The sequence below is a fragment of the Dipodomys ordii genome, unplaced genomic scaffold (assembly GCF_000151885.1).
Source record: "Dipodomys ordii isolate 6190 unplaced genomic scaffold, Dord_2.0 Scaffold199, whole genome shotgun sequence".
Lineage (NCBI taxonomy): Eukaryota > Metazoa > Chordata > Mammalia > Rodentia > Heteromyidae > Dipodomys > Dipodomys ordii.
Genome location: NW_012267415.1, coordinates 3,944,484 through 3,959,064, shown reverse-complemented (window position 1 = coordinate 3,959,064; position 14,581 = coordinate 3,944,484). Strand labels below are relative to the sequence as shown.

Genomic DNA, 14,581 nt, shown 5'->3' with positions numbered 1-14,581 from the left:
TGTAAGGAGATTACTCAGTGACTGTAGAAAGAATGGCTTAGGGAACAGACACATAAAATGGAGGCGGAGATGTCAAGATAGCTTTTAAGCACTTACATACCCGTAGCAAATGTTCCTTGATGAAGTTCGCTCCCTTCCTTACTCTTTTGGGGGGTGTGGGTGTGTGCTCCTGCCTGTACTAAGGATTAAACTGGGAGATTGGAGCTGTCCCAGATGCTACCCAAGTCACAGCTCCACTTCCAGCTTTTTAGTAGTTAATTGGAGATAGCAGTTTCTTGTGCTGCTTCTGCTCCAGGCTAGCTTCAGACTGTTTATGAGTCTCCAATCTCTGACTCTTAAGTATCTACGATTACAGATGTGAGCCACCAGCCTGACCAGTATTACCGTTTCTCAATCACCTTTCTTCTCACATGAATTCTTTATCCTGTTAGCTAATGAAAATTTTCAGGATTTATTTTTCATTTGAACTAAAAAATTTGCCAGAGGCAAAGATTGTAAAAGATTTTGTTCAATATAACTAAGCTGATAAAGTAAATGCCTTTGATGCTAAGAATGAGTCCACATAATTTCTCATGTATTTTCTTAGTTTGTCTCTTAGATCAATATAATATGAAGTATATTTTAGGAGTGACAAATAGAAAACAGGTATTTTTTAAAGAAATCAAAATAAGTTTGAAATTAAGATTATGACTGAAGGCATAAAGTTGTTAAAGATGCTTTGCATTCATAATTTCCTATTTTAAATTAAAATTCTTTGTACAATTACTTAAAGATAAATTTTTAAAGTTAGAAATGCTTTTGCAATCAGTGTTTCCAAGTTAATTTTTCTAAATAAGAGTTGCTTTCTTTTACAGTATCTTCAACTGATCCTACACAGAATATTATTTATAGAATGATCTCTTTGCATTTGAAGTTTAGTTGTATGATTAAAATCGTTGATACTGATGTGACTGGTTAAGATACTATTTGCTTTTCAATAGACAAAAGTCAAATATGCACAAAAGTTAACTTCTAAATTTGTAGGAAGAGAGTGTATATTTTTGTAATTGAAACTTCAAATCATCCATTCTTTCCTAGATCAAAGTATTCTAGAAAGTAAAATCAGTACTACAAAATTTGCTCATAATAACCACTTATTTTAGGATAGGAATGGAAAATGGTTAAAATATGTTACCTAGTTATTTATCTCTTCCCATCCCTTTGTCAAAGAGCTAGTATATTTTATAACTATGCCTTTGTCAAAAAGCTAGTCTATTTTATAACTATATGGACAGGAAATGGTAAACCACAACTTATTTAACACTAAGCCTGAACATGGCTTCTGAACCTTTCTCAATGTAACTTTCCATGAAATTTTTAGTGACATTTGTTAGGTACTTGATACTGAATCAAGGGCCTAAGCAGTGCTTAATCATTTCGAATACTGCCATATATCAGCTTTTAAAAAATTAATTTTTGATTAGGTTCTGGCCTCAGACTTATGAGCTTCCTGACTCTATTTTGCCAGTAGGTGGGATTAAAGGTATGGCTCACCACATCTCATATTCCATAAAGCTTTTTAAACATACTATCCATACTGGTATGAGAATTTACAACTTCTTACCAATTTTGAGTTGAAAAGATAGTCAAAACTGATCATAGAAAATTCCAGTGAAATATTCATGTAGCAACTACAAAAACACTTTTCTAGTAATTAAAATATCTTCATTAAAAATAATACTTCTTTTCTCTCTTGAAAATTTGAGAAGGAATTCTCTTAGAGACTGGGCACATTTTATCATTAAATGATCCTTTTTATAGTGTGTACTCTATAGCTTTTTGTTATCTTTATCCTTATTTAAGCAGTCACCACCTTTGTATTTGAGGACTTCTACTCTCAGTTCACAACTACGGAACCTTTTGGGAGAAAATAAGTAAAGATAATTGAGCCAATTAATATCATATTGATTTCAGCTAATTCTACTCCCCACATTTGTGATCATTTTAATGTATTATTTTTAGGCTAATTATAAATTCTTGTATACTTACTAGCCAATATACTGCAAATAGGTATTTGTAAGTGAATAATAACAGATTCCTAGACTGACAGCTATTATATTTTAATCTCACTTGTTTTGTACATAAAACAATATTATTATAGGATTGAATACCATATGTATATACCTTTTATTGAACATGCTTCTATTTATCTCTAGTACACTGAAATGATTTGGTTAAACACAGCAATAATAAAGTATAGATTTCTCCAGTCTAGCATCTGGCCTTACTACTACAGCAAGGCAGTACCTATGTAAAATTTTTAGTTTGCTTATGTTGAATTGTATAATGCAAACACTTTTGGTCTTCCATTAAAAATTAGCACATTATTTTTCATTTGTTGAAATGAAATATTCATGTGCCTTTGGGTGGCTGTGTGGGAAAGGGGTTTTGACAGTTAACATGAAGAACAAAGTGAATTTTGTTTTTGTGAGACTTCTTTTTTTGTTGTTTTTTTGGTCGGGCGTGGGGTTTGAACTCTGGGCTTGGGCGCTATCCCTGAGTTCTTCAGCTCAAGGTGAGTGCTCTACACCTTGAGCCACAGCACCACTTCCTGAATTTTGTTTTTGTTTGCTATGTCTTTAACAAGCCTCACAATTATGAAATTTTCCTCTAAATGTGCTATAGTCCTTAAGGATGGCCATAACCAGTGTTCACTAAAACAGCACATACACATAGTAACTAAAAATGGTAGATGCAGGAAAGGATTCCAATGGTGCAACTCCTTTGAACAAGTACTTACAATTAAAAAAAAAAGGAAGTTAAAAAAAAAAGAAAGCTGGGACATGTAGTATCATGGGAGGGACAAAGTCAAGAGGAGGAGATAAATAAATGGAGAGAGGAAAGGTGAATGAGTGTAGTTATAATATTGAATGTGTATCTATGTGAAAAAGTAATTGAATTGAGGGAATGGGTGGGTTTGGGAGAGATGAGGATAATAATGAAAGGAGTAACATTGTATTCACACACTGACATGTTTAATTGAGATCCCTTTGTATAACTAATTAAGACTAATAAAAATATTACTATAATAAAGTGGCATCAGTACATAAAAAAGTGGAACTTGATTCTTCCAGCAAATAATGTCAGAGGTATAACTTAATGAGACCGAACACCATTACCTGATACTAAAGGAAATGACGAACATATGCAAACTCAGTTTCAGATGATTTTGATAAGGAACAGCTGCATACACATTACTAACCTCAGTTTTAGTCATCTGTAAACTGGAGATATCCTTATCTACTGCAGAGGGACATTGTGCTCATTTAAGAACACAATTATGCCTGATTATATATCAGCTAGGTGTAGAGTTTGTGTGTAGGAGGCTCTCTGTAACTGCCATAGCAGTATGGAGAAACCTTGACATATTGAGAGGAAGAATGCGTTATGAGAATCAGTACTTTAGGAAAATTAACTTTGTGATAGAGTTGTTAAATCATAGGAGGGGTAAAAATTTGGAGGCAAAATTGCTGAAAGCTGTTGCAATAGTTCAGGACTTAGCATGCGCTTAAGTAAAAAATAGTGAAAACAGCCAACAGTAAAATTTGGAGACAGAATTGAACAGATGTAAAGCTGAAAGAATTTGGGTGTGTGCATATGTGTGTGTGTTACATTAAATTTCATACTATGAGTTTGTTTAAGCTCATATAAAGAGAAATGAGCAAGCTTAAGTTTTAGCAGTGCAAGCGTGAGCTCAGAGTAGGGCTAGAACAGATCCCAGCAGCATCTGGATATAAGCAGAGAGAGCCTCTTGTTGGCACATCTGCCTTCCTATCCAAAGCCTGTGCTATATACAGATGACTGAAAAGTAGGTTTCCTAGAAAAATTCCTCAAGATTTCAGAAAGTGCTGGTACAATTATGTAATTTCAGAAGGATCAAGACAGGTCATTTTATATGCTGGTTTATGAGCTCAGTATTTAAAGAAAGAGTAGAAAGTGCAGAATAAAACAAAAATATAGAAGTGAACTGAACAAGGAGAAGTTTTAAAGCAGGAAAAACAAAAATCTGAGCAGTTCAGGGTAACAAGATCATGATCACAATCTTAAAAGCTTTCCATTCCTTTTATATTCAAATGATTTGACTTTTGCAACTTTATGAGATATATCTGTCTATCTATATATATATATATATGTTCATATTTATGCTTGTATGTAGGTATGAATGTATGTATGCATTGATGCTAGCAGGGTTGAACTCTTAGCTTTGCCTCTTTCTTGGCTTTCTTGCTCTACCACTTGAGCCACACCTCCAGACTGTCATTTTGCTAGTTAAATCTCACAGGCTTTCCTGTCTGGGCTGCTCACAAACTTGGTCTCTATGTCTCAGCATGTGAACAGATATTCTACAGTAAGAATTTTGTACTTCCTTTAGGTGATTTGCAGTTGATATGAAAGTACTGAACAAGAGAGATGGACTAACTATTGTTCCTAGAAGTCAGATGCACTGTTTATCTAGAGCACTGATAAACCTATGAGCTTTGGGTTAACTTTGTCCAAGGTTGAAATGTAAGTGTTGAAAGCAAAATTTTACAGTTCTGCTTGTTTTACAGTCTTTAATTCGCTGACACCCACACATCCCATCTTCCACTAGCACCACATGATGGTGTAGCTTTTTGACACTGAGATAATCCTAACATTATTTTAAGCAATTTAAATTTGATTCACACTCTTCAAAAGATCTTAGCACCTGAGTTAGTTAGAACAATTAAATCCTAGAATGCTTTTGTGTAATAGCTGCTGAGAGTTTACACATTTTAAAATAGAATATTCGTACAAGGGCATGCTGAAACAGAATTCAGATCTTCAACAGCATTATACCAACCCATGCTTTATAAGCAATGTTGAGGAGACGTGAGAACTTGTTGGCAGTGTGTGTGTAATCTTTAATTTGCCAGTATATTTCAAAACACTGCAGATGTCTGACTTACGTATGTAAATTTTTCTTTGAAAAAGTCTGTGAAACTTTTCTACCAGTACCTCACCCAAGTATTAAGTCATGCTGTAAATGAGAATTTATTTCAGGGTTCTAAAAGTTGTTTAAGAAAATTGAAGTCAATTCTTTGCTTGTGTTGAAAATCTTGCTTCCTATTTTCACAGAAAATCTCCCTAATATTTTATCATGTCATTAAATACAGTCTAGTGTTCCAGGAAAACAATTTAGTTCTAATTTTCCCATCTTGTTGAGAGTAAGTTTTTTGAAAACAAAAACAACAAAAGGACAGGATCAGTACTCTGTAATGCTATGGGATCCATTAGTGTGGAGAATATATACATATTGTTTATTTATTTATGTGTTTTAATTTATTTAGCCAGTTCTGGGCCTGAGCACTGTTGCTAAGCTCTTATGCTCAAGGCTAGCACTCTACCACTTGATCTACTGCTCTACTTCTGGTTTTCTTGTGGTTAATTGGAGATGAGTCTCACAGACTTTCCTGCACTGGCTAGCTTCAGATTGTGATCCTCAGCTCTCAGACTCCTGAGTCACTAGCATGACAGGTGTAAGCCACTAGTGTCCAGCCTGGTGTGGAGAATGTTTAGAAGAATTTAAAATGCGAACAGTGATGCCTACAACAATGTTCTCATTAAGAAGAATGAGGTGATTTCTAACAATATCTCCAGCTTGATATCATGAAAGGTCAGTGTATAGTAATTACAATTTTTTTGAAAAACTAAAGAGGCTATAGATAAAGAATTTTATGTTCCTCTTCATCCTTCCTTGCATTGTGTTAGAACACATGTTCTAGCATGTTTTCAATCATTCCAATTGACTGGTTCTGCAGTACTTTTGTGAAAATCAAATAGACTATATAGAAGGAAGCAATCTGTATCTATAATTTCAAAAGATACAATAAAATACATTTACATAAAAAAGTTTCACTAAAATAAATTTATGTTTATAACTTATAAATAAGTACAAGCAAACTTCCAAATGCAAAAAGAATATGTGTGTGCATAATATATATATATATATATATATATATATATATATACACACACACACACACATACATACTTTTTTGTTTTTGGTGGAGCTAGTGTAAAGAATTGAATTTAAGACCTTTTAAATGCTATGGGTTCTACTTTTGAGCTACATCATCACCCCCGTATATAGTTATATTATTAACCCCATTTCATCATAAGCCACCAACTAAAATGTATACTGTAAAACTAACTTTGAAAGGCACTACCATTCTACAGTATATCACCTTGACCATAAAGCAAGAAAAAATAAAATAAAATGTCATGCAAAAAAAGAGAGAAAACAATGAATATTAAACATGACTTGTTATAATCTGAGGGTTTTTTTTTCTTCTTTCTTTCTTCCTACTTGGTACACAAGTCCACTATCATTTAAGCCATGCTCAAAATCTTTTTGGCATTTATTTTGTTTATGAGAAATGGTCTCATTCATACTTCTGGAGCTGGATTTAAACCTACCTCCATTTCTTGAGTAGCTGGGATTAGAGGAATAAGTCCTCATAGCTCGTTCCTGAGATTTGCATTTTAAGAATATTTAGACTGAAGTAATATGTTCCTCTGTTTTAAAGTGGTTGAGTGATTAGAAATGGGATGACTGGCAAAACCCAAAGTAATAGTCTTGTATCTTTCCAAACCACTACTCCCGAATCTGCTTTGCTTATTGATATAATGGGGGGAGAATTAATTTTAAAAGGTGGTGGCTATTGATTACTTAATGGAAGAAGATGGTGTAGAGAAATGCTGAAGTGAGTCTATTCTGTGCCCTTCGGTACAACAAGACCCATTATCCAGTAGTGGGAATCATTTCTTAAGTGTCATTAATATTTAATAGGCAGGAGGCAAACTGGATGCCAGTTACAAAAGTACCCTAAGCTCCGGCTCCAATAGGACATATGTATGTTTTAAGTATGTGGAAGCGTAATAAAATTTCCTGTATACAGGTTGCTTATTAGCAAGAAAACAATACACTCAGTTCTCTTTCTTAATCTCTAAGCAATTGTTGCCTGAAAGAAGTACCTAGTAGATAAGTTGAAGTGATTAATGCCTTGGTAATTCTGTCTAGGTTAGTTAGTACTGCTTGAGAGAACATGGCATTTTGAATATGAGTCTCAACACTAGCCAACATCAAGAGGGCCTGAAGGGCTTGATCAGCAGGGATGGCAACTCTGCAAAGAGTGTTAATTGTGTCTAATACATCCTGCTTCCTTGAAGCAATAGTCTAAGAATAGTGTCAATCTGAATAATCCCTTGTCATATGCCAGTAGTTTTAGATAGCTGGTGGGCAGATATAAGTATAAGAGTCTTTCTAAGGACTGAGTTTGGTTTTTTGTTTTTTGATGAACTATAATATGTTGTGATTTCCAAAAAGACTATACAGATTCTGTAATTATTGTCTTCCATTTTTAATTTTTTCAAATTAATAGTATTTTCCCCAGGATGAATTCTTTGCATTTAGAGGTACAAAATCCATAAGATCAGATAAGCATCAGCCCAAATAATGCATTGAGGATTTTGCCTTCATCATTTTGATGCAGGGATTCTAAAGAATTTGAAAATGTATTAAAAAATGACTAGATTATTTATAATTGCCTGCCTAGAGTGAATTGCATGAGAAAAATAATTTAACCTTGTAAATTAAAACTACTCAAGGAAATGGTCTTTTATTAACATATTGAGCCTTCCCTCAATTTAAGAGAATGAAACAGATCCAGAGGTCTCATGGTAAATTCATGAAAATTTAATTTGACTACCAATATTAGGCTATGCAGAGCTAATAGTTCCTTTCAGTCTATGGATAGGACTAGGTATGTACATTATCCTTATGATATCTAGAGATAAACTCAAATTATCAATACTTAGTAATCAGAAATATCACTTGGAAAGATCAATTGTTTTTAACTTGATCTTTATGAGGTTTAATAGTAGGTATATTCAGATATTTACTTTTGTTCTGTTTTTGTTACTTATATATTGGTTGATTGGTTAGATCTACCTGCATTGCCTACTGGAAATAAATTAGTGTGTTCATCTAAAGAAAAATCTGTCATGTTTACAGATTCTTCAGTGTCTACTCTCAAGGGCAAATATAGTTATAATAAAAATATTTTATCCATGATTTTTCTCCATGGCGCTAAATACTATAACTTAGGAAAATGCTTAATCAATTGTTATTACAAACTATTAATAATATTTATAACTTCAATGTCTTTTAATGTTCCAAATAAAAGCTTTTCATAGTTGGTTTATGTAAGAGACAATTCTGATTAAACTACTATCTATTAGTTTTAGTACTGAAAGTCACAACAAGCCCTAACTTTTCTGTCCCTTTCATTTGTAATTTTATAGCGCAGCAGCAGTTTTGGGAATTTTGATCGTTTTCGGAATAATTCTGTATCAAAACCAGATGATTCAATTGAGGTCAGTATTTTATTCAATTATTATGAATGCAATAATTTTATAAAAGCAATGAATTCTAGATCACTTGTGAAAAATCAGTAGAAAAATAAACATTTTCAAATCATAGACTTGGATATAATTGAAGGATAAGTGAATAGCAACCTAATGCCTAAAACTGTGCTGAATATAAAGAGAATACACTACATATGATGTCTCCTAGGTATTTGAGAAGGTACAAAATTAATTTTAAAAATAGTTAAATTCTGGATTGGGGTATTGACTCATGTCTGTAACCTCAGCTATTAAGGAGATTGAAGCAGACACTATAATTTCACAGTTCCAGGCCAGTCACACAAAAATTAGCAAGACCTATCTCTCAAAATCACCTTCCATGTGAAGGCAAACCCTTTAATGTCAATCTCAATCTTATCTAAAGCTGTCCAAGGAAAAGCATAAGACCTTATCTAAAAATGATAAACTAAAGCTGGGCGCCAGTGGCTCACACCTGTGATCCTAGCTACTCTGGAGGCTGAGATCTGAGGATCACAGTTCAAAGCCAACTTGGGCAGGAAAATCTGTGAGACTCTTATCTCCAATTAACCACCAGAAAACCGGAAGTGCCTCTGTGGCTTAAGTGGTAGAGCACTGGCCTTGAGCACTATAACCACAAAAAAAATAAAAGTAAAAGCCAAAGTAGTATGGGCTTGGTTCAAGGTCTTGCCACCCAAGCAATGAAGCTGAAATCAAACCTCAGAAGTGGTACATACACAAAAATTTTCAAAATTCCTTCATCATTCCCATCATTCCCATCATAACACAAAATACATGTGTAAATTGAAACTGCTTTCAATTAGGAAACGATTAAGTGGCTGGATTTTACATTTGGCAAGTAAAGAGGACTAGTGAATTACACCATTAAATTTTGACACGATTCTTGAAAATATGTCATTGGTGACCATTACCCACATTTATGAGTCATGCACACTTCAAATGTAGCTTAAAAAAGTTTCCATAAAATTAAGTTTCTATAATACTGTGATAATAATACCAATCATTTCTATATTTAACTGAACCCTTAGAACAAAGTAAGAGCAAAGTTAGCACTTAACTTCTATAATCTGGGAGCCATTAGGTAGTTTTTCCTGTTTTACTTCTGAATAAATAAGCCTCCTTCATTGAGTAAAATTACTTTTGTGTGACCAAGACACAACTCAACCTCTTCTCTGGCTCCACATTGTCATTCTATTATGTTGTCTCCTAAGTTAGAGGTTATCTGTGATGTGTGATTAATTAAATATGCAAGTACTAAAATAGGAGAAAGATGAGATGTATGCTAAAATTCTGAAAACATAATCCTGATTCATTAAATTCACAGGGAATGCTAATTTTGAGGTAAACATATTGTACACATTATGCTTGTCTATGGATACATTATTTTGTTCATGATTGTAGTGCTACCCTGTAAAAGTTCTTCAGGCTTATTCATTTTCTGTTGATAAAAATAACAATGGCCTAGTAATATTCTGTGAAGGAACTAATGAACCTGATATAATAGCTAGTGCCTTTCTGAGAAACTCAGCATTTAGTTTTCAACTTTTCAACAATTGCCTATGATCTGACAGAATTAGCATTAAGCTCTTAATAAGTACTATTGACACAGCAGATGGGAACTTCTTACTTCATAAAGCCTGATGTTTATGGACACAATTTTAAAAGGCAGTAATTCAAAGACCATAAATAAGTAGGTAAATAAAATATGGTTTAAGGTTATAAAGGAGAGCATAGTTAAAAACATTAAGATTTAAAATATATGGGGATGGTTTCTTTAAAGCTTCTATTTGTAATGATAAAAAAATTTCAAAACATTGTGATACATTATTTGAAGCTTAGATATGGTAAATTAACATCACTTGTAGTAATATGCTTTTGTATTTATTTTAGATAAGAAAAATATTTTACAAAAATAGCGTAAGTAGAGATAAGAGAGAAGACAAAAGTTAACACTAAAATTTTAAAGTGCTTCCAAATTGTGTTTTATTCAGGGCTTTTGAATTAAGCAAAGAATCTTTGCCTTTATAACCTTGGATGTAGAAATTAATAAAGTGCAATGAGGGCTTAAATTGGCTGTCCACTCATATTTATCATAGGCAATTTGGGGTAAGATATGAAGCAAAACATAATATTGATTAATAATGATGTTAACTATGTGGTTAAACTTTCATATTAAAATATTCAAGCTCACTAAAGAGAAGTTACTCATCATTTTTTTTTAATATTCAGGGAATGATTGGCTATGCACTTGTCAGGAATTGTGGGTAGTTCTAAACTAGATGACTTTCAAATGTCATCTAGTCATCCAGTACAACCCAAATATATCTTCTAAGAAAAAAAAATACTGCAAAATTCTACATGAAGAGTTTCATTCTTTAAAAAAAAACTTCAGTTATGTGTCTGGACCCATTCTAGATACTCAGAATAAAGATGGATAATAATAATTGATAATAATCATAATCATCATCACCATGAAATAATGCCACTAATCTCATGGGCTACAAACCATGTGGGAGATACAAATAACAAACAAGTATGCTTCGTCATAATTTTTAGTGCTTGGGAGAATAGCACATCGGATGAAGCAAACAGGAAGCAGGGATGAGTGTAAAGAGTGATTCAGAGGATTTCTCACCTGTTACATGACATAGCAGTAAACATGCATGGTTTAAGGAAGAAATCTGTGGTGATTTAGAACAAGCCAAAGCCAGAGCAACTACAAACTTTGGTGAGGAGATGATAAAGAAATAGCAAAGGGGCTATTGTAGCACTAGTTTTGTTTTCTTGCATTTTTTTCTTCAAACTTAACAAGTATCGGTGTGTGAGAGCCATTATTTGCAAAGCTTTCTAAGAGCAAACTTCCCCAAAATATGTTAATGCTACTGGCGAAAGACTATGTTTTTAGAACAGTGTTATGTTGAGCAAATTTGAGAAGTAGCTAGCAGTGCAATGTTAAGGATATCTTGTTTGATGTAGATTTTGTATAATGCAACATACATCATTTTCAATATAAAACATAAGTATTATAGTTTTTATAGTATTTTTATATTTTTATAGTATTATATGTATTCTATATAATATATATAATACATATTATATATAGTATATTTTATAGCATATTTTACAATATAAAACATAGCATTATATCACATTGTCTTATATTGTGGAGCTTTGTTGGCTGGGAATATGGTTTTTTATTCTGAAGTAGATAGGGAGTCACTGCTTTAACAACATTCTTAGTAAGCACCTAACCAAAGTCTTGATTAAGAAGCAAGTGAATTACCTGAAGATTTCTGTACTAGTAGCTAGAACCAGAAAATACTTACTATGTCTTGAGGATGTGGAAAATGTACACATTCTGAAATGATTTAATTAACTTCAAAACTTCTTAAAAATTAACCCTGACCATCTCAAGTTCTATGAGAGGCAAGCAGATACTTTCACGCCACTTCAGCTCAGACAAATGCTGCCGACTTGCTATATAAACTCTTCAATGAAATATTTGCCACCTATGCAGACATAATCACTAATTATGCCTTGTATTTACTTCTATTTTGTTCATCTCAACCATAGGACTACAAAAAATGATTCTTTAATAAAGCTATAAACTCTAGGCAAAATTCTCAAAAGAATTTTTAGATGTGAAGCCAAAATCCTTCAACTTTACTTCCTGACTTTATTTCCTTTACTGACTTGCAGTCAAGAAGTCTGGGCAACATTAACAATACATTTTCTGTTTATGTGGTACTGAGGAATGGAACCCACGACCTCATTGTATGCCAGGCAAGCACTGAGCCACCTTCCCAACCCTCTAACAATACATTTTATACTAAGGTTTGGTTGAACTTTTGGCAGCTACTGAACAGAATATGGAGGAAATCGATGAACTTAGAATCTTCTTTCTAACAAGGGTTTCCAATCAATGTTTTCAGGGCTGGAGCAGATGGAGTTTAGCAGTGATCTAGCAAATAGGGCAAAAAAAATAAGAACAAAAGCAAACCATTACAAATCAGTGTTCTTTATGTCCTTGCAATTTTGTCCCTTGAAAATAATTCTATACTAGGTACATGAAGAGGAACCCATAAATGAAAGTGAAGAACAAACTAAATCTCCTAATAATGGAGGAAGTCTGGGTAAAAAAATGAGAGCCATTTCATGGACAATGAAGAAGAAAGTGAGTAAAAAGTACATCAAAGCCCTTTCTGAGGAAAAGGTTAGTAGACTTTGTTAGTCATTTGTAGTTTTCTATTATTTTTTCTTAAAATATTTCGCAGCTTATCTTTCTAGACATAGAAGTGTTAGGTGCATTCTACAATACTTATTTTCTCCCAAATTTTATGGGAAAGTTTTAGTCCTAAAGGAATCAGAGATCAAAAGGATCACATATCTAAGACCTGAAGAATAAAATATAATTTGTGTTGGAAAAATTATCAATCCTCCATTTATTTATATTACCAAATAATATTTCATGTTATAGATAAACCACAGGTTATATATCTATTGATTGACATTGGACTGTTTTAACTTTGAGGATATTATGAGCAAGAGAGATACAACCGTTCATAACACATTTTACAGAAATCCTTGTCATACATTTGGAAATAGTTTTCATTTCTCTTGAATATGCTTAATATTTTGATATATTAAAACTGAAAAATTGTTTTCCAAAGCAGTTAAATCATTTCATATTCCACTAACAATATATAAATGCTTCCAACTTCTCAGTTTTTGTCATTGTTTATTTTATACTAGATATTAGCTGAAGTGAAGTGAAATGTCATTGTGATTTGGGGTTACTTTTATTATTGATGACAGAATATTTTCATGTGCTTGCTAGCCATTTATATATATATTTGGAGAATTTGTGCATATCTTTTGCCCAGTTTAAAATTGGGTTCTCTTGGGGGCTGGGAAGGTGGCTCAGTGGTAGAGTGCTTGCCTTGCATGCATGTAGGCCCTGGGTTCAATTCCTCAGCACAACATAAGCAGAAAAAGCTGCAAGTGCCACTGTAGCTCCAGTGGTAGAGTGCTAGCCTTGAGCTGAAAAGCTGAGGGACAGCACCCAGGCCCAGAGTTCAGGCCCCATGACCGGCAAAAAAATAAATAAAATAAAATAAAATTGGGTTCTCTTTTATTGTTCAGTCTTAAAATATTTTTAAATATATTTTTTACATATTCTAGACATTTGTGTTGCTGACCTTGTATTGATATGTTTTCTTTGATTCTTGAACGGTACTTTTTGATAGAATTGTTTGTATCACGGGTAACATCCCCACATGTAAAACACGTTCTTTTCAGTCCCTTTGACTGGGCACTCTATTGGTTGCCTTCTTCATAGTTTTCTTTCTTGGCTTTGCTTTCTTTCTTTACTGTCCATTTTGGTATTCATTCCTCTTGAGGCTTGATCCTAGAAGCTGTACTCCATGCATGTGATCTCTTACATGATCCAAACTCACAGCACTGTTTTTCATGACTACATATCTAGCTATGACCATTATAACAATTGTTTGTTTGATATCATCACTTAGATGCCCAGTAGGTATCTGAAACCTAATATATCCAAAACTGATATGTTGATTCTCTACACTTCTGTAAGAAATCAAATGTTTTCATCTATCAGTATGAGGGACAATGGACAAATTTTACAACTCTGGATGACAGAAAAATAAAAACCAAATAACCATTCTAAATATGTTTTTGCTTTTCACATCAAGTCACTATATTCAGTCTAGTCCTCTGTATAGTAGACCTCAAAAGTCTAAAAAGTCTGTTCATGCCTGTCATTCAAGCTACCACTTAAGAGGCAGAGAACAGGAGAATAAGGTTCAAGGCTGGCCTTGATAATAAACCAGACATGGTGGTGCGGAACTCTCTGCCACTGTATTTCCATCAATGGAAGGAGTGTAAGAAAATCTAGTTCTGAGCCTGGCCTCTGATAAGTATGTCAAATTCTATCTGTAAAATAACAAAAAACAAACAAACACAAAGAGGTAGAGGTATGGTTGAAATAGACGAGAACCTGCCTAGCAAACACAAGACCCTGAGTTCAAGCCACAGTACCCACCTCTCCCTAATAAGGAGCAATAGAAAAAACAAACATTTATTGGGGATACTT

General features: G+C 33.4%; 1 protein-coding gene across 3 annotated transcripts in view; it reads left to right on the top strand.

Annotated features, from left to right (window-relative positions):
• Samsn1 (SAM domain, SH3 domain and nuclear localization signals 1) overlaps window positions 1-14,581 on the top strand; it is a 48,560-nt gene that overhangs the window by 10,599 nt on the left and 23,380 nt on the right. The window contains exons 1-3 of one of the 3 annotated variants that reach the window (XM_013034894.1): window positions 5,516-5,674; window positions 8,365-8,436; window positions 12,530-12,679. In XM_013034894.1, the coding sequence (XP_012890348.1) occupies window positions 12,608-12,679 (72 nt within the window). In that variant the 5' untranslated portion in view covers window positions 5,516-5,674; window positions 8,365-8,436; window positions 12,530-12,607. Of the gene's footprint in view, window positions 1-5,515; window positions 5,675-8,364; window positions 8,437-12,529; window positions 12,680-14,581 lie in introns of those variants that run through there. The other 2 variants (XM_013034892.1, XM_013034893.1) reach the window with 2 other exon arrangements.